At 38.5% G+C, this 21,635-nt stretch overlaps 2 protein-coding genes and 1 long non-coding RNA gene across 3 annotated transcripts; 1 reads left to right on the top strand and 2 right to left on the bottom strand.

Annotated features, from left to right (window-relative positions):
* Nucleotides 1-5,953: 5,953 nt before the first annotated feature.
* LOC116011055 lies at nt 5,954-6,621 on the bottom strand. The gene is made up of 2 exons (XR_004096965.1): nt 6,536-6,621; nt 5,954-6,470 (listed from the first exon to the last, which is right to left on the bottom strand). It is a non-coding gene; the product is annotated as an uncharacterized LOC116011055 (long non-coding RNA).
* A 1,538-nt stretch (nt 6,622-8,159) lies between these two features.
* Nucleotides 8,160-12,822, bottom strand: LOC116011053 (calcium-dependent mitochondrial ATP-magnesium/phosphate carrier protein 2-like). The gene is made up of 4 exons (XM_031250561.1): nt 12,169-12,822; nt 9,050-9,835; nt 8,854-8,944; nt 8,160-8,737 (listed from the first exon to the last, which is right to left on the bottom strand). Exons 1-4 carry the CDS (start codon nt 12,611-12,613, stop codon nt 8,545-8,547), a joined length of 1,515 nt encoding a protein of 504 aa, XP_031106421.1. The 5' UTR covers nt 12,614-12,822; the 3' UTR covers nt 8,160-8,544.
* A 2,454-nt stretch (nt 12,823-15,276) lies between these two features.
* Nucleotides 15,277-21,386, top strand: LOC116010912. The gene is made up of 8 exons (XM_031250405.1): nt 15,277-15,537; nt 15,723-16,126; nt 18,378-18,657; nt 19,257-19,331; nt 20,403-20,516; nt 20,593-20,685; nt 20,782-20,862; nt 20,946-21,386. Exons 1-8 carry the CDS (start codon nt 15,277-15,279, stop codon nt 21,018-21,020), a joined length of 1,383 nt encoding a protein of 460 aa, XP_031106265.1. The 3' UTR covers nt 21,021-21,386.
* The last annotated feature ends 249 nt before the right edge of the window (nt 21,387-21,635 follow it).

The raw sequence follows: 21,635 nt of genomic DNA, 5'->3' as shown, positions 1-21,635 counted from the left end.
CTTTCCCCTGCTTATTTTTCAATTCCGCTGTGACTAAATGAGGCCAAGATGTATCCCTATTTTCTCTCCAATACACACTACACTTCTTGTATTCTATATTTGTATATCGGAATATTTAATTTCTTCATGTGTTACTCACGAAAGGCAACCTGTCTTGCTCAAGGAACCAAAGATGTATCGCTTTAGTTGTGCGAATTAAACTATCTAAATTCCTCATTATTTTGCTCATATGCTTCTTCTGAACAAGATAATTACAACCAAAACGATCTGCTCGTGAGTAACCTATACAGTACATCAAATGGAATTGGTGTTTTCGCAGTTGCAATTTACAACTCTTTCAACGGACACTTTGCCTCGCCTTGCGTGTCTACGGTACACACTTTAAATTGCTCAAACTCGGAATAGACAGGGTTCACTGATGCAACTTCGCTCTTCAGCAGTTGAAAATTCTTTAGTTTTCTTACAATTCATTTAATAGACAGATCAACGCACTAACTTTTGCAGGCTGCGACAACTTTTTCCTGTCTATTTTTTGCTCTCGGCTTATTGAGTGCGAAAAAAAAAACACCTTCCCAATTTGAAACTACTCACCTTATCAGACAAACCGCAGAGCTTAGAATCATATTTGCCTTACCCAAAGAGTTTAGCGGTTAATGTTTGTTTTCCTTTCCGTCCGGATAGTTTTCCCCGGCACAACCTTCCGGCAGAGTTGATGCGCATGGTCTTGCAGACATCTTCCTTGCACTGTGCTTGTTTCGACATGTTCCTTTCGTTTCATTTCCCCTTTTTTCTTCCGTTCTTCCAACACTTCTCCATCTCTGTTTGCTTCTAACAGGTTTCTTCTGCGTCCACTTCTTTTCGTTTCCCCCTTCTCTGTAACGCTTGTACCCAGCCAAGATATCTTGGATAGTTACTCGCATTGGTTCGCTGCCGAGTTTTGGCTTAATTTCCATATTGCACTTGCACGGCTAGCCTTTATTGCAACATTCAAACATTTGCCTTTAATTTTTCTTTGCCGTTGCTTATTCCCGCGCCTCCTTCTGTTTGCGTTGGCCAATCCAGTTTTTCCAGCTGTTTCCACACGTGCAACTTCTTCCAGTATTTTCATTCCATTTTCGCATTTCTTCTTCCGTTGTATCCCTCTATTTTTTTTGAACGCATGTTTATAAATTACTCTTCATTCCGTTCATATGCTTCCTCTGGAGAAGATAACAACGACCAACCCCATTTGGCCGTAAGTAACGTATACCGTATAACGCCGCAAGGTGGGTGTTCTCTAGATTACAATTTTTCCCTTCGCTTTTAATAAAATTGCGGCTTGCTGCACCTTGCGTTTCCAAAATACGCACCTTATACTGTAAAAAATCACACCTTAGAGCGTAAATGGGCGCACCTATGCACTTCAGCATTTGAAACTTTTTGTTCTTGTTAGTTACAACTAATACACTTCACCTTTGAGTATTAATCCACACACCGAAACAAAATTTGCCGGCTGTAGTTTACTTTTTCTCCTTTATTTTGGTTTTGCGTTGGTTGCATACACAAAAAACCGCATGCTCACATTTGAAAGTTGAAACTGCGCGCCTTATACTCTTTTTTTTCGTGCGTGGTGCCTTATTCCGACAGTTCTTTTCGATTGCGTTGGTCCCCATAGTCTTGCCGACATTTGGTTCCGCTGTCCTTCTTCCGTTATGTTTCTTCCGTTTGTATTCCAATTTCTGTTGTCCCTTTTTAACGCTTTTCTTCCGCTTTGCTTCTTTCGCAGTGTTCCTTTCGTTTCTTTCGGTTTCCTTCTGACAGGCCATTTTCACAGGCGTGTACATCCATTTTTCTCCTGTTTGCGGCATATGAACAAAGCATGTTCTCCTGAACAATTGTGCTCATTGGTTTGTTGCCAAGTTTTACTCCAGTTATGGCTTGCGTTTTCACAGTAGTGGTTTTTTCAATAATTTTCATACGTGGTGTATTTTCTCTGTGACTTATTCTGTTTGTTTAAGGCAATGCGGCCTTACCGGCACTTTCCATCCGGTGAACTCCTTTCGATAAATTCCTTCCATTTTCATTGTTCTTCCACCGTTTAAGGCATGGAATTCTCTTCCTCCGTTTTCTTACTGTATTTGTTTCCTTCCGTTTTGACCCCCCATTTAGGCTCATTTAAAAAACCCAGGTGCTAGTTGGAAATTTTGCGCTTCTTTTTTCCTTTGTCGCGTCTTTTTGGCCAACTTTGCAGCCTTAATACTAACATGTGTTTACGTTGTGTTTTTTCTTTTTTCCTCGTCCTTCTTCTAACTTATTAATGCAGTTAAAGTCTGCTGATCGGGTATCTATAGCCGCCCGTTTTGAGGTGCTACTTAATTTATGTGTTACGTTTGCATCGTCGTTCATTATTACATTCATTATTTGTAATTGGGCTTTTTGTTTTGTTTTCCACTCCGTCGTTGGCTCATTCGTTTATTGTTATTTTATTTGCTTTCTCGAGTTCTATTTTTTACTACTCTTTGGTGTTCTGCCCCTCTTTAAGGTACCGGATACAGTTGAATGTGTGTATTTTGGAAGCATAAGTTTCACTAATACACGTATAAACACAAAAATACACATCTGCAATAGTTTCTACGATCATTAATTCTTCTCAGATCTCCCACTAGGCTTGCTGGTAGTTGTTGAGCGAACTGATGATGTTGATAACTCATTTGTAGATGTAAGTGAGAGTCCCAGTGGCGGTGTTGCAGCTTGCCCAAGAGGTTGGGTTTCTTCTTCCTTGTCTGGGGAGTTGCTCTCCTCATCGGAAGATATAACTATAACGATTGCGTTGCATTTTCCACATTAATGTCAACGTTCTGAATGAGCATTCAATGTTGTCCGTTTCTCAACCTCCAAATGCCTTGAAATTCCAACATTTTAAACCTTCTGATTTCGTTCACGAGAAAGCTTTAAGGTACTGACACTGAATACACTTGTCAGTGGTCTCAAAGCATAATGTGGGCTCATACATATTTAAAGGTGCACGATTGTACACTTTAAGGTGTGTGGTCTGGACGCGTAAGGTGCGCTAATACACATTTTAAAAAAATACTAAAAGAGTAGGTGTCTGGATTAAAACTTTAAGGTGCATTGAATTACTCTTTAAGGTGCGTGGTTTTAGTAATTAAGGTGCGACGTCTATCAAAATGGAAACCGTAGCAGCAAACATCCCAAAGTGGGATCCATTAACACCTTTGGAGATATTTCTTCTGGTACTTTATTGCATGCTAAGACGGATATAAACGTCTTTGGAATGAAGAGATTCTCCACTACACAATGCTCATCCAAAAACTCTAACACCCCTTCAATACTCCTTGCTAGAAGGCACAATTTTTTGTACCTTCATATTTGACACTAGGTGTTGCTGAAATAAGCCTAGGTAGAGAGGCCCTGCTGACTTTTGTAGGTTCACGTGGATGTGATGAATGCACGCTCCACTCGTACGACTCTTCCACCACTTCTTCTTAGATTTTCCGCTGGGCTTGCTGGTGGTAGTACAGCGAAATGATTATGCTGACAACTCGTGTGTGGATGTAAATGAGAGTTCTGGTGGTGGTGTTACGGCTTACTAAGGCGGTTGTCTTTCTTCTTCCTTGTCTGGGGTGTTGATCTCCTCATCAAAAGAAATAACTATAACAACTAGGTTAACTTGCAAAGAAAACATGACGAATTACTACAGAAGTATCACTTAATCTGATTTTCTCTTGTTGGCTCTTCCTTCCATTTTATAGACGATCAACTTCGTCACATGCACTGATTTTTGACGTTTTGAATGACCCTTCAAAGTTGTCTGTTTCTCAAACTCCAAATGCCTTGAAGTTCACACATTTAAAGCTTCTAATCTCATTCACAAGAAAGCTTTAGGTCCTCACAATTAATGCACTTGTCACTTATCCGGATGTAATTGGATTAATACTTTAAGGTGCGTGTTTTAATTGTTTTAGGTGCGTCGATATGTGCGAAATAACACTACAAGGCGCATGGTCCGGAAGAATAGAGTGTTGTGAACTTGGTCACATACACTAATTTCTGACGTTTTGAATGACCATTCAATGCTGTATTTTTTGCAAACTCCAAATTCCTTGAAGTTCCCACATTTAAAGCTTCTAATTTGATTCTCGAGAAAGCTTTAAGATGCTGACAGTGAATACAGTTGTCACAATTAGATTAATCGTTTAAAATGTGTATTAACAATACAAGGTGCCTCATCTAGAAGCATGAGGTGCGCCAATTAATTGCTTAGGGTACGCGGTTTCAAGTCATAGGGTGTATTGATTCGTGTATTAAATGACTTGTAAGAAAAAGAAAAAAGTTTCAATTGTCAAAGCCTTAAGGTGCGTCGATGTTCGGTTTAGGGTGCGCGAAATAATAGTACAAGGTGCGTAACGTCTATAAAACAATCTTCATTTAGTCCAAATCAGCACAACCTCTGGAGTGTGTGGAGTTGCCTTTGATTTACTACTCTTCCTCTAGCTCGAGTGTTCCTATACAAGTCAACATAGCCTCTCCCCCTCGGCTTATTCCAACATCACATAGTCCATATTTGAAAGTTGGCAAACATTGTATGCCTTCAACAAGAAGTACTGAAGCATGTTGTGAAAACCGAAGGTAGATCTCCATTGCATATGCAGATCATAAGATGCAGTCAAATTCATTTATGTCTCGTCTTATGATTTGCATATGCCATGGAGACCACCTTCTGTTTTCACAACATCCTTCAATACTTCTTGCTAGAAGGTATAGAGTGTTTGCCAGCTACATATTTGGCACATGGTATTGCTGGAATAAGCCTAGGTGGAGAGGAGGTTCTGCTGAATTGGGTAGGAACACTAGAACTCGAGGAAGAATGGTAAATCAAAGACAACTCTACACAAATTGGGATAGCTTAATTCTCAATTTATAGGTGGAAGAATGTACCTGATTCAAGTGAAAAAAAATATTAATGACATTGAAGAGACCATTGAATGATTGTCATCGTCCTTAATTCCAAAACACATTGAATTAAAGGTTGATTGATCACGTTAAAGGTTGCACCATTCCGAATAAGGCTACTGATAGAACAAATTGTTCAATGTATTTTGAGTGTGTACAATGAATGAAGAATTAACAGATGAAGAAGTCAAAAATTAGCTTAAGAAAACCTCTTTTATTAAATGTTTAGAGGTAGAGTAGAGGAAAATAGAGAAGGGTCTCTTGAGTTCTGTCTAGAGAGAGAGCCAAAGAGAGAAGTCCCTCTTACTTGAGAGTTTAAAGGCCTTTATATAGGCCTAAGACATTGATTGTTTGACATTGACCCGACCACATGACCCTGACCCGAATCTGGACCGACCTAGGATCGTATATCGTATAGTAAATCGTGTACCCAAGGTATATTCCCTATAAGCTACGTTAAAGGTTTAAATGTACGTAGATATAACTTCGCGATAGAAAATCTTACCTGTTTGACCTTAAAATTTAATGCACCTTACGGTTTATATGTACGGTTTATATGCACCTTAAGGTTTGAAGTAGAAAATCTCAACTTTCTTAACTGTGAGCAACTGTTTACACTAGGTGCGTACCTGTAAATCTTAAGGTGCGTAGATTTGCTGTTTAAGGTGCACAAAATAAAATTTTATTGTGCATGGTCTGAAAGCCTAAGGTGCGTGTATTTGTGTATTCACTACAAAGCTATTAAGATGTGTGCATTTAGACGTTAAGGTGCGTGGTTTATACACATAATGTGTGTAGATTTGTGTGTTCACTGATTTATGCCTAAAACTATTAATTGCGTAAATTTAAACTTTAAGATGCGTTCTTTTGGTGTTTAAGGTGCCTAGTTTCAATGCTTAGGGTCGTTTTATTTATTCAAATAATGTGTTGAAGTAATTGAGGGTGTCGATGTGAATGTAGTTGATGGTACAATTGAAATAATTTATTGAAGTATGGATTATTGCATAAATAATTTATTCAATTAAACGATGCACTTAAGTCTTAAGGTGCACGACTTTACACTTTAAAGTGCATGGTCTGAAAACATAAGATGCGCTATACACATTTAAACAAAAAAAAAAAATTGCAACTGCGAAAGCTTTCGGGTGCGTCGATTTACACTTCCGGCTGTTTTGACGAAGATGACCCGGCTTCATATGGAAATGTCTCTGGAATGAAGTGACATCACTTCTTCTTAGATTTACCACTAGGCTTACTTCTACCAGTAGTGCGAAGTGATTCTGTTGAGGATTTCGTTGCGAGTGTTACACGTCACTGATTGTGTTGTCTTTCTTCTTCCTTGTCTGCAGATACGCCCGCTGAGTATCCACCTTCCTCTGCCATTTTTTGCATCACCATTGCACGAAACGACTTCTTCCACTCTTTCCAGTCCTCTACGGTAATTGGTGGTCCATCGAAGTAATTCTTCCACTACTCGGCGGTCACATGCACTGAATTTTGGCTGGAATCAATTTCTTCTGCAAAGAAAACAAGGAATACTACACATGTGTTAGTTAACTTGATGCTCTATTGTTGGCTCTACCTTCCCTTTTATAGGTGATTTTCGTTGGTGGTCAGCTGCACTAATTTTTGACGTTCTGAATAACCATTAATTGTTGTCCATTTCTGAAACTCTAAACACCTTGAAGATCCCACATTTAGGAGAAAGCATTACAGGTAGTCTTTGGGTGCCATATTTATATTTGTATCTTATACATTTCGAATTATATTTATATCTATATCATTTTAACATATTAACTTACATTTCGCTTCGTTTCCTTCTGAAAATATATTCTCCAAATACTAATCTTATTTTGACCATTCGTATACTGTAATAATACTGATTCTTGCGAATGAGAGGAACCCACTAACTTCCATTTTAGAGATCGACAAAAGGTCAATTGTGCCTTCTTTAGGGCTGAAAGGAAGCATATCCTCATTTCTACCGTACTGACAGAGAAAAAGAAACCACCTCGTGGCTTATGGCAATCCGGAACAAAACAAACCCTACCTTCATCCGGCCCATTTCTACGACCAACAATTCATGTTCAAAACAACAACCAAACAATATCATAAGTTCATGCCAATATTTTATTACTATCATGCTAAATCAAAACTCTTATAAAAGAATCAACATTGGGCCTTTCGCTACGCGCATCGCGCATACCCTGCTAGTGTGTGTGTCTGTGTGTGTATGCTTTGTGCCCTAAAAAATTCTCCCTCCTATACTTGAAATACATCCTAATACAGTTTATAACAATTGGATGTCATGAATTGGAACCCACTCACTTATAGATATGGAACTTTAATGATGTAAGAACAATTTTGTTTGATAAAAAAATAATATAGTTAATTCCACCAGAGGCCCCTTGTCTTTGGTGGCAATTCCAAATTTAGTCTCAGACTATTGTTTTTGCAATTTAACATCCTAGACAATTTTTTTTTTTTAGACATTTTTAGTCATTTCTCATGACTTTTCTTAATTTTAGCAAGGATATTTTTGTCTCTTCATATTTTTCTTTTATTATTTTTTTTATTTCAACTGGTTTATTGATAATACAATATTTGTAAAGTAATGTATAATTGTACCATTACAGCCCGTTTGGTTCGCTGGAAAATATTTGAAGGAAATGTAATTCAAATTCCATGAAAAACAAATTATCAGGAAAACATCTTCCACTGTTTGGTTTGTGGAAAAGAAATTATTGAGAATATGAATTTCATTGTTTGGTTGGATTTGGAATGGTAAGGAATTATGAATATAAAGACCAATATGCCCTTAGTAATAATGATTTGGCTATAGAGAAAATTACTATTTTGGTCCACTGACTATTATCGTTGTGTTAATTGCTATCCGCGACTTTCAAAAATGTTAATTGCGTACTTTGACTATGCATTTTTTCTCAATTTTGGTCCGGCGGGCAAATGTGACCAGAAAAGATTAAATCTGATTTTATCCTGAATTGAAAGGGGCAAAGTGGTCTTTTATTGTTATGTCTGACTCACCTGCTAAATTGATCATGTGTTGTGTATCCACCACAATTGAGCTTCCCTTGGGAAATCCAGCATGGCAGCAAATCTGCAGAAACACACCCTCCCCTTCAAGCTCTAGTAATAAGTAATCACAGAACATCAATGAATCTATGTCACTGGTATGCAACAGATGATAAGAGTGGCAGAGCTTCAACTTGTCTGCATATTTATTATTAATGTAACAAAAATCTTAAGGTTCCCCAACTTTGACATTTTCGTTTTGCATACAACTAGGCAAAATTGTACAAGGATATCCCTATTACTCGAAACACATCTCTTTTGCATACGAACTAGTACTATACTAGTCACAGCCATAGACACTAGTCAGTCAATGTGATGAACATAGTGATTCATCCAATCTCTCAATCTATCCAAACAGATTAAAAATTAAGTGTTTGGCTTCAAATTTCAATAAAGACATCACCAATCTCCAATTTGATTAAGAATTTTATTCGTCATCATCACCAATTACCTCATTTAATAAAAATTGTGCTGCCTGTAGAACCTTGTATCAGCTACTCACTCAAGATCTAAACTCTTTTTCATGCTTTCATAAACCAGATATGTAATGCTTGCTGCTGGTACAACCTTAAGAAGATTTGGGAACAGCCCCTTGTAGAAGCCCCTTAATCCTTCATGTCGAAATGTTCTGAGGAATACATCGAACATTCCTTTGTAAGCAGTATTTGTATGCATAGGTTGAGCTTGCATTCTGAGGAACAACGAAACAAGTAGGCATTAATCAAAGAAATGTTACACTTAATCAATGACAACTTGTTCAAACCACAGGATGAAATGTGGCAAAGACCAATCAAGTTGCAGATTTACCTAGTTCTAATAACTTGCAATGGATAAACGCATGTTGCTCCAAGAGCTCCTGAAATTGTCCCAGAGCCCAGTTGCACAAGAGGACCAGGTTCTGCATTGAAACCCAAGTAGCTAAATGAGCAATCTTCAGAATATATTGTACTGGATGAAGAGATAAAACATATGGTCAAAATAAGGAAGAAACTAGAAGCCTCACCACTATCATGGAGAATATATGTCTTTGAAAAATTCTTCAACGCCTCATAGGCAGCTAAGTCAATGCCTGCGTAAGGGATAATCCCAAGAATAGAGGGTACAAGTCCTCTGTAAAATGCCCGGGGTCCCTCCCGAAGCCATATATCTATTGACAATTTTCCCAAGTGTGGGACCTTCCCACCTTCACAAGCATATGTTTGTAACCTTGTTTTCACAAGGTCCATTGGATATATAGCAGTTTGTGCTACTGCACCTGCCAATCCACCAGCAATAAGTCGTCCTGAAGTTCCTATATCACTCTGATCCCGTCCCTTGGCATGTCCAATAGCATTCTTTAACATTTCGTACGTGTAAAATTTAATGGCACTCTCAGGTGCAACCTTCAAAATATTTATTCCATTGCCCCGAAAAAATCCCAAAATTCCACCCTCTTTCCATATGCTTTTCACTGCTGGCATGATGGAAGCACGTGTAGTCTGAACTTGTAAAACCACTTTAAGGCGATCAAGGGGTGCAGTTGCTGTACGAGAAGCAGCTCCAGCAACCCCTCCTGCAATCAAATATTTAGATGCATGAACATGCTTGCTGATGCCTTCAGGAATCACTGCTTGTTCACCAATATCTACAAGACAGACCCTTTCCAAGTACCGGTAAATATTTTCAATGGTAGCCTCATGCGGATAGAGAAGAAGAAAATCCCTCCATTCTTCAAAAGTTATAACGCCATCATTATCCTTGTCAACATGCTCAACAAATCTTGCGAGTTCATCATCGTCAATTTCAATCCCTGCAAAAAGAAACTGCCCCAACTTCTAAGAGAAGATGATTCACAGAAAAAAGAAACCATCCCAAATGAAATGCAAATTCTCCGAGTAATAACTAGCATATAAAGGAGCATCTAACTAGTAGGATAAAAAAAGCAATCAAGATAATTTCGTCCAAGGAACAATTCATGGATGAAAGAAAGTCAAAGGAACCAAAAATTTGCCAAGAAAGTGAACATTAAAAGTAAAAATGTTTGCTTCATTTATCACAATGGGTAAACACTTGACAAATATAAAGCAACTTACAAATCTGCAGCATGGGTATATTCATTACACCAATTTAAATCTTAGCTACCAAAGTTCATTGAAGGCAATTTTACATTGGGGAATGCTCACCAAAATCAAGTATGACTAAGATTATAATTTGTTGCATGTTGAGCAATCAAATGCAGTCATTCAACTTAGCTCTTCACTTATCCTTTAATTTTAATTATAATAGGTTTTTCTAACTTTACTGCCGGTTCCAGTGAGATTTATATTAAGCATTGGTAAGAGCCAAGTACCTTAATTTAAGCTTCAGAATGAATCAAGTATCTAGCAATTCAGCTAACCACATTGACCCATGTAAGAATAAGATCAACCAACTTGGTGATAAAGTAAACTAGTCAAGAATAATTTTTCAGGTCTACTGAATCTAATGTGAGAACTAAGTAACCATCCTCTGTCAAGAAAGATATAACAGTGACCAGCTAAAGTGAGAATATTACTGCAAAAATAAACACCATGACTCCAAATTTTGCAATATCCTTCCTTTGAAAGGATCTTGTGAGGGTCAATGTTACATTTAATAATGCTTGTACCATCACTAGTACTAATCATGGATATAAGAGCTAAAGCTTTCACTTAACAAGGAGCATTTGTTTTCTGATTATACAAAAAAAAATGAAATGAAAGAAAAGTGATACTCCTTAAACAAAAAGAAAAGGCACTGAGTAATATCTCTATGAAAACAGATGCACTGCCAAATATACTTTTCAAGGGTTTTCTCATTGCCATCTTTAGCCCTTCTATTTGATATTAAAATTTCAAACATAAGAAGGTGATAAGAAGGTGTTCAGCTCTCAGCAACCTACAATATGGACAAGAAATTCATATCACACAAATCATCAAACATAAATAGAGTTTAATACCATGATTGGCCATCTAAAGGGGAAAAAAAACTATTTTCTCTTTCTCTGGAGAAGCCCTTAGAGGAATATACATATTATGAGCAATAAGTGATATTTTAACCTCAAACTTGTAGTTGATGTACCACCCCTTTTAGGTCCATCTATTCCTATGCCCCAATGTTTTATTATGTATGTATCATATAATGTTCATATATGTTATGGAAGGAGAAGTTATAACATTTCAGTTAATACTCCAAATATTAGAATTGACATGCTGCTATAATGCTATTAGACAATCCTCTTCATTACTTGTAAACATCTGTTATGCTAAGTCTACAATCGAAACAACTGAACAATAGACCTTCTATCCTAGTACCAGCAATTGATAATTTACTAATGTTTAGGTAAGTCTATAATTGAAACAGATTAGCATGCACCCAATCAATGACGTGCAAGTGGTAATACACTTGCATTCAGCTAGCACCTAAACCACCTGAATATCATTAACAGGGGATTGTATTACCACATGAAAGTTGGTGGCTCAAGCAAGTATTTGCCTAACACTAGAGCAGTCAGCAGTGTTCAAACTCATTGGAAAAAAAGAAAAAAGAAAAAAGAGAGATTCTTTTTATTTTATTTTATTTTTTTTTGTTTGGACAATTGAAAGAAAGAGCTTTCATATTGATACTACTTATAAAAAGCATTCTGACTCTTGGAAAAGAGTAAAAGACAATCAGCAACATTTATATATACTTTCTGCAAATTATATAGTATTGAGTATATGCTGATGACTGATGATCCTGAAAGAACCAGGCAAAGGCCATTAATTTAAATTAATAAATAAATAACCTTAGCGAGCCACATAGGATGAGGAATCAGATTCAGCAGACTTGGAGTTTTCAATGTAACTTTACAAAAAACAAGGAACAACTCGATTCCACTTAAACTTATGGAGTTTTTCTTGTTCTAATAACTTTGCCACTTTGAATATATTCACCACATTCCAAACATCTCAAGAGTTAATTACATAGTTGTATGATTGATTAAACTCCCCATGCTGAATTATAATTTCAATAACAAGCAACCATTATTGATAATCAATGATCATAAAGTCATAGACCCATAGTAAGGAAGAACTTCGATATTGTAAAACTTTTGAAAGAAATGAAACAAGTAACCGTAAGTACCAGCCTTTACAAGAGCATCCCAGAGCTCTTCCGGCAAAATGCCGCCGCTATGTTCCACATCAATAGCCTGGAAAATCCTGTACAATTCCAGCTCCTTATCATCCATATACTTTCTGAATTCCTGATAATCCACTCTCCCATCCTTATTTGCATCAACCACTCTCAGGAGCTCCTTGGCGAACTTGTAGTCCGCCTGGATTTGCATAGAGGACAAGCCCTTCTCGATTTGGGCGTAATCCAAGTAGCCAGCATTGTCGGAATCGAAGAAACTGAAGAGGCTCCGGATTCTAATGTCCCTCTCTTCCTTAGTCTCCTGGAGAGCTGCCAGCACGTGGTCCATGGAGACCGGGCCGGGCTTCTTAACCGGATTGCAGCATCCGGACCGGTCCTTTGCAGTCATTGCTGGGAAATTGACATGCCCTACGGCCTCTCCAGCCCCAGACATGGCCGCCAGAAATCCGGGTCCTTCACCACCGCATGTACTGAAGAAGAAGAAGAAGAAGAAGAAGAAGACGCGAATTCTCAGATCTAACGCATATAGAAAACAGTTAGCGTATCGAGGCGCTGATTGATTCGAATTGCTTTCCACTGAGAAAAGGAGTGCTGCCTTGGAAGGACAAATTGACGATGACGATGACGATGATGAGAGGCTAGAGAAAGGGAATATTCGAGGGTGTGGAGTGGAGGAGGATCCTTTTTATGAAGATCCGAGAAATTGACCCGAAATTGGTAAAATGGACTTCTTACACTCTCGGGTCAAAATTCAAATATTCAAGATTTCAAGCCAGTAAAATTAACATTTGGGGCATGTGGTTCAACATTTATCCTTTATGAAGAATGGAATTTAAATTTCAATTAAAAAGAATAAAGGTAGATTTTATATTCTATTATTTAGTTTGTGCGGAAAATTTTATTACGAATAATTAGTATTAAAATTCAAATGTTCATATCTAATTGATGTTTTTTTACTTGCTATTGGCAGGTTCTTATTCTCAGAAACACAACCATGATGACTTACATGCTTCTACGGTCATCCGCAAAGGAGCCGGAGATAAAAGGCATGGAATCTTTTGCAATCAATGGCCTCCAAATCCAACCTCCCTTGGCTTGTTCTAGACGATTTTAATGATCTGGCAGCTCACTTAGAAAAAGAGAGGTTAGCATCCCCATCCAGACTCCCTAACCTGAGGCTTCAACTCGACACTGTTTGGTTGTGGTCTAGGTGACTTAGGCATGCAAGGCTACCCTTTCACCAAGGAAAGAGGCAAAGGAACACACAATTTTGTAGAAGAACTAGGGGTGTTCATTCGGTTAACCGAACCGAATTAACCGAAATTTTTAAACCTTTAACCGTTAACTGAACCGAAATTTGTGTTACCGAATTAACCAAACCGAAATTTTTTTCGGTTAATCGGTCGGTTAACCGATTAACCGAACTTTTTAAAACTAAAATTTAAAATCATAAAAATAACATCTAAAATAATAAATTCAATTAAAATAAAATACATATCATAATAAATTTATAACAAAATATACAAAAATAATACCGCAACAACACTATAAGTATAAGAATTAGGGATTTAGGGTATAGTATTACACATAAGTATTTATATTTATTTATTTATATATATATTAAAAAAATTTGGTTAACCGTTCAGTTAATTCGGTTAACCGACTGTTTCGAACCGAATTAACCGTTAACTGAAATTTTAAAATTCCTTTAACCATTAACCGAACCGAAAAAGTCAGTTCGATTACGGTTAACCAAAATTTTTCGGTTCGGTCGGTTAACCAAATTTTTTCCATAGTTAGCACACCCCTAAGAAGAACGGTTGGATAGAGTAGTGGCCACTAATAGCTGGACAACAATATATCCTTATGCTAAGGTATTTAATATATCAATGATGCAATCAGATCATTCGACCATCTTCCTCCACATTAAACCTGACGGAGAAGACTTTTCTCGCCCAATCCGACGCTTCCGCTTCGAGAATGCATGGGTGAGGGATGAAGATTGCGCAAAGGTAGTGGAAGATGCCTGGACTATTGCTCAGACAATTAATCTGAAGGGGAAGATCTCCCATTGTGGTAATGCACTGTTACAATGGGGTGGTGAACACTGGCATAATTTTGGCAAGAAAATCAAAACACTTAAACAGCAACTTGATCTACTTCGGTCTAAAAGGGGAGAAGCTAGCATTAATAATTTTCGCCAGATTCATGCACGACTCCTAATTTTATCAAAAATGAGTGAAAGTGAGTGTACGGGTGTGAAATGTCGTTTCGCTGAGGATTGGGGGGTATGGAACGCAATGTAAAATCGCAAGTGATGGGGGTATAAGCTAAGGCTCGGTACCTGGAACTCGGAATCGAGATAGAGAAGATCGAAGGGAGCAATAGGAAAGGCAGAAGAGAGGAGGACTCGGAAGAAAGGGTGATGGCCTGTCGAGGGTCGGCCGACGATCGGTCGGTCGGTCACGGATTTGTTAAAGAGGTTATTCAGTGGACAGCCTTGTGGAACACGTTCAAGGAAGAGTTTGAGAATGAAAAGAATATGCTTGGTGGTCTCTCAAGTGATGAGTCAGTCTGGCCGACCTAAGGGCTGGGGCCAAGGTAGGAAAGGCGGTTATGGGGTTTCCTAAAGGAATTTTAGAAGGTTTCCTAAAGGCAAAGGCGGTTGGGCGCAAGAATCACGTGGAAGATATGGAAAGAAGATCAAAGTAGATTAAGGAAGTACCTAAATGTAATAAGGAAATAAATCCTAACTTGTATATGGTAGTTTGGGGTTACCAAAGGGAGAAATCCCTCCTTACTTGTGTAAATAGAAGTTTAAGGCCTTGAGAAAGGCTAAGCTATTAATAATACAAAAAGGGTCGATACGCTGCTCTAATTTCACTCCATAATACTTAGTCAATTTTCTGGTGGTGTTGGTCTGCCGTTCGACCATTCGTGGTTGATAAAACCAACATTGGCGCCGTCCGTGGGGATCGATACAAAAGGTTGTGTGGATCTAACTAACTGAGAAAGGTTGGAAGTATGTAGCAATGGCGACCACCAAGAGTCGTCAAGGTCAAGGTCAAGGTAGAATGTAACCTCAGGTATAAGCGAATGGTACTGTGGGGCAAACTGTTACTCAGGGGAGGGACCTGCGAGAGCAGTTATCCCGACCCCGTGCTGGTGATTTGCAAGAGTAGCTTAGTCGCCAGAATTCTCATGCTCAAAGTGAGCAAGTGCGAGTGGAGGCCCCCGTCGTTGAAGAGGTCTGAGCTGAAGAGGTGCCTCCACTTCCACCACCTGCGCCAAAAAGACCGGGAATTCTCGAAGCACTCACGCGAATGGATGACTTATACAAGAGAGAGTTGCTCATTCGTGAGAGGGGTGCACCTCAGAGGGTTCAGCAGTAGCAATCTCGGTCTGTTCGGTCGGTAGAGCAAGAAAGGTCAACCACTTCGCGCTGATCTCCAGTTCGAGCTGGGTCGAGAGGCCCGCGTTAATCCGTCTTAGATAGGTTGGGAAATCGGGATGTGCCGGGCAATGGAAATCTGAATGCCTAGGAGGTACCAAGAGAGGTCGCTCCTAACGAGCCTAGAAATAGGCGCGAGCGAAGGTACGAAGATGTTCAAAGACAGGTCAAGGAGCACTCAGTTCATGAAAGTAGTGGAGAATCGTCGGCTGGTCCTGGACGAAGGCTGGATGAGGTCGTTGCGTTATCTAGGCAGGTTCAGGACCTGCAAGATCAAGTGAACGGAAGGACAAGCAATGCTCAGTCTTTCATAAGGGCTAGTCCTTTTTCTCAGGAGATCATGGCTTATAGGACCCCAGCAAAGTTCAAGTTACCCGAGAATTTGACATATGATGAGACGGGCGGTCCCAAGGAGCATTTGATGCAAATCCATAGAGCGAAAGGTCCTTTGATGTGTAAGTCCTTCCTAACAACTTTGATCGGTGTAGCACAGAGGTAGTGCATGAAGTTGCCCGAGCATTCAGTGAGCAGTTTCGAGCAGTTGGCTGATCTTTGGTGAGAAAACAAGAGAGGAGGTGAGCCGCTTCGCTAGGGTTCGGGTACCCATTGCACCGACCTTCGAAAAAAGCATGGAGATCCATGTGAAGTCGGGTGCCCTATGATGTTACCCTAGGAAGTGAGAAGAAAGAGAGACCGCCCCAAGCCATTGGCGATGAGTGGTCTATGTCCCTACCCTCATTTATCTTTACGCACAAGGCTTTGGCGTTCGGTTGGAAGGGTTGATTGATTGGTGTACATCGTTTCCACTAGTGGGATCAACTTGAAGGCCCTAGCTAAATAGGAGGTGAATTTAAATTGGTTTGCATGCTTGAAAGTGGTGTGAGAGGCGTGCCCCCGATGCTTAAATGTCTATCTTTAAAGGGTTTTTGCTTCCCGAGAATATTTCTTGAGTTGTATGACATCTAGCTAACAGTCTTTGTAGATAGCATGAGGGATTTCCCCCTCTCCGGTAGCTTTTGCATTCATTTGTTGATTGACCGAATTGCCTATTGAGTGATCCTAGTTATCTTTGGTTCTTATGTGCATATGGTTTGAAATGATTTGCTTGAGGACAAACAAACTTAAGTGTGGAAACTTTGATAAACACTCAAGATATCTAGAATCAAGGGTCTAAGTTGGAGTTATTTAGTGGCGTTTAGCGTCCTTATGTGAATTATTTATGGAATTTTTGTGCTCTAATGCATAGGTGTGTTGCAAAACTATATGTTTGGTGTATTTGAGTGTTTTTATAGGTCCGGGAACCAATTGACAAGGCATGAAGACTTAACGAGCAAACGAAGCGAGGAAGGAAGTCCCGGGGCAAACCAAGACACCTGGTGTTGTGGTATTTGGTGAGGTGAATGAAGGTGGTAAAACGAGGAAAAGTCCCCGAGTGTCATGTCTCTCAAGGATGACAAATTGAAACGAATTAGTGTTGACACTAAGGGTGTTAAGATGTAAGAGTTGCAAGTATTACTAAGGGTTGTTTTGATAAGTAAGTTGAGGTTGTAGTAACAAGAGTAAACTAAACAATATAAAAGGGAAATAAAGGGAATGTGCACCAAGGTTAGACAATTCGATTGATCGTCCTAAGGGGATTTGAAAACGAGTTTCGAGATTGAATAAGGGAGTCACAGTATTTATACCGAGTGGCGTCACACTCAGACTCTCAATCCTCATTCGGTTGAGGCATTTTATCGAACACCTTGCCTACCACTCCTCCCGGACCTTGTCCTTTCGAACTAAGGGCAGGGATGTAGATGAGTTGGGCTCGTAAGAGGCCGCTATCGCGCGCACTCTCACTTCCACTCGCTTCACTAATTATTCCGGCCGAAATAGAAGCAAAGTTTGAACAACATCATCCACCCAAGACTTCAATCCTAATCCACAGTTCTCACAATCATAAGGCAAGATTTAAGCATCAATCAAATGTTTAACATGGGCACACACACCCCAAAGTATTCTACTCAAACATGGTGAACATTCAAGCAACAAAGTAAAATTACACTAAGCAATAATTTAAGAGAAGCAATCTTAAGAAAAGAGTATTTTACCTAAGGAATAATGAGTTCTACATCTTCAATCCATCTTCATTAATCTAAGAAACTATTCTAATCTAGTGGGAATGAGTGTGTTCTTCCTCCCCAAAGGGGAAGGAATGGAAAAAGAAATCAGATCTGAAAATTGTGGAAGTCCCCCCCCCCCCAAAAAAAAATGAGAAAGGAGGGTTTAAATAACTGTCCAAAAAGTCGAAATTCCGTTGTTGCCCTACTGGACGCGTCCACGCCCGTCACCACGCGTGTGCACTACAACAGAAATCACATATAACGTCGGACATATAACATCTGTTATATGAAAAGCCGACGTTAAAAGTTAATTAAATATATATAACAAAATTAAAATAATTTAACGTCGGTTATTAACTAATAACCGACGTTATTAATATTAAAAAAAATAGAGAATAACCTACGACGTCGGTTATATAAATAACCGACGTCGTAGATCATTTTAGTTTTTTTATTTATTTTTAAATTTCAAATACAACGTCAGTTAATAGGAAAACTGACACCATATTACAATTATTATTTATATTTTAAATTGAAGAAGCGATACGACGTCAACTGGTAACATAGCCGACGTCGTATGGCAAACTATCGCTTCTTAATTATTTTTTTAAATCATCGCTTCTTAATTAAAAACCACACAGTTGCGCAAATTTCAGATTGTCGAATCTTTCTTCCTCGCCGGAGTCGTCCACCGTTTCTTTGTCTTCCTCGTCGCATTCGCCGCTCCGTTGCACAGCCACCGCCATCCCTCGAGTTGCACAGCCAACGCCGCCCGTCGCCTTTGTCTTCTTCGTCTCCCCAAACGACGCCGCAACAGAGCCTCCGACGTCGCAACACAGCCACCGTCGCACCTGCCCACAGCCGCACAGCCACCGCCACGCCGCCGTACCGCCGCACTACCTTCGTCTTCTTCTTCATATTGTTAAGTTTTTTTTTTAATTATTACTTCAATTTTTGAATTATTGAAGTTGAATTAATTATATTCGTGATAAGGGCTTGTTCGTATAGGTAGGGTATTGGATTTCAAACTTTGTTGTTTGTTTCTTTCTACTAGACTAGAAAGACCTGTGCATCAAAACTTCCCTTGTCTTTTTCACTGATGAAAACAAGCTTTTGTAAGGTAGTATCATCCATTGTTCTTAAACGTGTTTCCTTGTCTTTTGATTTTAAGGGTGAAAAAGGACTTGTTCATTTTCAATGGTTGGATCGTTCTCTTAATGCTGTTGAAGATGTATCCTTCATACATTAAAATCTTTGCAGAAGTGAAAAGTGATTCTATTAGGTAGTACTCAGTGCTTCCTTTTCCATTGATAAATAATAACCAAATTGCTCCTCATTTCTAATTGAGTTGTCCTGGAAGTTGTATTCCTTGACAAAATGTAACATTAGGATCAGATTATTGTTCCAGAGGAGGTTTTTTTTTTGAAAAGGTATTTGCCAAGTCTTGTGTATAGTAATTTTCCCCAATAATCATGTTGAAAATTCACACGGTTGATCTTCTTTGTTGTTGAACTATTCAGGTTAATCAGTCAGCTGGGAGGGTTTATATTTTGAAATTTCATACAGATGATAAGAAGTTTTTCTTCTGGATGCAGGTTTGGTTTTTGAGCAAGAGTTTATCATATAACTTTTTTGAATTCACACACATGCACACCCCAATATAGGGCATTGTTAAGATCAATTGTGACTTGCATATCTTGCAGGAGCCAAAAGATGTCCCTTGATGCTCCTTCATAACCTGTACAAGTGAGGCTGTTTGTCCCTTGATGTCCCAAACCTAAGATGTGAGACATTTGCAGTTGAGTTTTATAATTAAAGGAAACAAGCCTAGTTTTTCTAGGGACTTTATCCCTCATTCTAATATAATACAGAGTAATAATAAAGGGTAGAGGAATAATGGGAGAAAACACATAAAGAGCAAACAGACTCTTGGCAAACTCACACTTGTTGTAACCTAACTTGGTAAGAGATTTAGTCTTTATCTTGTAGCATTATTTAGTCAAAAAACTATTTGGAAGTGATGAAGTAGGTTGTATTACAGCACCTTAATTGAACCATCTGCATGTCCACTGAAGAGATGCCCTTTATAGTAGATGAGAGCAGTCCCACTTTGACTCTGACACACTTCAAGAATTGAGTGTGAACGCATGATATTCGCTGCTTTGACATTTTAGTAAAAATGCTAGTTAACAGAAAACAATGTTTATCAATTATATCAAATACAAATCAATGTGTGTGTTACTATATATTCATGATGTACTCTATTCTTATAGATATGGAACTTGGAAGTTATTATTTACCTTATGCAATGATTTCACTATTTTTAGCTGATTGGGTCTATTTATGATCCAAAAGAACTCAGATTTCTTTTGGGTCTATTTATGATCCAAAAGAACTCAGATTTTTGTGCGTGATGGAAATTACTATTGTATGTTACTTGGAATTCTGTATATTATGATAAGGTTTTGTGACGTCTGAATTGGATCTTTCTGCTTGAAATTGCATGTAAATTCTGTATTAGATGTTAAGCTACTTACCCACTTATTTGGCTGGATATAATCAGCTACTTTCAGTAGTTCTTCTACCATCCAAGTAATGTTGGAAAGGCGCCTTAGAGACTCCCGAACACCTTCAGAATTTTTGACTAAATTTCTTATTGAATGCAGGCATCGGATTGGTCTTTGGGACCAAAAGAGTGCTTACTAATGCTGGGATGGCGGCCGAATGTTGTTGAAATGATTGAAGAATATGACAATTACCTGGGTCCTAGCAGTGTATTGGTAAGATCCATTCTTCTTCTAGTAGTCTTTTTTATATCAAATCAAATGGCATGTCATATTTTTGTAAAATTTGTAGGAAGTCGTGTCCTATGTTCCCTTGGATGACAGAAATAAAGCTAGTGGACTTACTGGTCATGGGAAGCTAAGGAATGTGCGAATTTCTCACAGGGTATTTCCTAATTCAATGTAATAAAATAACACTACTTGTCCAATCATATATTAGAATAGTCCAATAGTTTCTTAAATCTTCAACATTCTGCTGTAGATTGGAAATCCGATGGACTATAACACTCTGAAGGACACAATTGTAAGCATTCAAAAATCTTTAAAGAATGGCTCCTTGGAGGTAACAAAATGAGGTTTTATCCTAAAGTTTTAACAGGTCCATAACAATACTATACATTTATCTTATATATTTCATCTGTTCAGATCCAACCAAGGGACACAAGCAATTTGAATACTCTCTTTTCCTTGCTGAAAACATTTGCAATAAACTTGGGGTGAAGGTATCTACAATAAGCTATTATCATTTTACCTTTCAGAGTTCCACTTTTTATTTTTTAAAAAAATTAAAAAAATCTATGCTACTTTTTCAAAACCTCCTCTCAATCTTTTGCTAGAAAGGAGGTTAGGGTAACAGAAGATATGGAATTTTATGTAATTTTTCTTGTGTATTTGGTGGCAATTGAGACATAATCTTGTTTGTAAAGAATAAAGAGATGTTAGTGACCTACATAGCTATTGGATTACTTCCAGTTGCTAGGTAATTTTTCTTGGAACAATGGTTGTGACCATGTGATAATTGTGTCCATGTGATACTTCGCTGCAACTGTTAGAACCCTAGCAATTTGACACTAGTTGCTCTTTGAATTGTGAACATAAGCAGAAATGGCAAAGTCAAAGAACCACAATACACATTTCACAACCAGTCCACAAAAATGGCATCAAGAGTGGAGAGGCCACTGAAAGCACTGCCATACCTCCACTAAAGGGATGGATCCCAAGTTCTTGAGGAACCAGAGGTTTGCCAGAAAGCACAACAAGAGTGGAGAGGGCTCTGCTGAGGAGTAGATAACACTCTAGTTTCCAAGAATAGCATAATGTTATATGAGATTGTTT

The sequence above is a fragment of the Ipomoea triloba genome, chromosome 2 (assembly GCF_003576645.1).
Source record: "Ipomoea triloba cultivar NCNSP0323 chromosome 2, ASM357664v1".
In the NCBI taxonomy this organism is placed as follows: Eukaryota; Viridiplantae; Streptophyta; class Magnoliopsida; order Solanales; family Convolvulaceae; genus Ipomoea; species Ipomoea triloba.
This window is presented reverse-complemented; position numbering and strand designations above follow the sequence as displayed.

Coding starts and splice junctions, on each gene's coding strand:
- LOC116010912 (XM_031250405.1), top strand. CDS start 15,277: ATGGTACTGTGGGGCAAACTGTTACTCAGGGGAGGGACCTGCGAGAGC. Junction 16,127..18,377: donor TTGATCGGTGTAGCACAGAG/GTAGTGCATGAA, acceptor AAAACCACACAG/TTGCGCAAATTTCAGATTGT. Junction 19,332..20,402: donor AGTTTTTCTTCTGGATGCAG/GTTTGGTTTTTG, acceptor TATTGAATGCAG/GCATCGGATTGGTCTTTGGG.
- LOC116011053 (XM_031250561.1), bottom strand. CDS start 12,613: ATGTCTGGGGCTGGAGAGGCCGTAGGGCATGTCAATTTCCCAGCAATG. Junction 9,836..12,168: donor GGATGCTCTTGTAAAGGCTG/GTACTTACGGTT, acceptor TTCTTTTTGCAG/GGATTGAAATTGACGATGAT. Junction 8,945..9,049: donor ATATATTCTCCATGATAGTG/GTGAGGCTTCTA, acceptor GTTTCAATGCAG/AACCTGGTCCTCTTGTGCAA.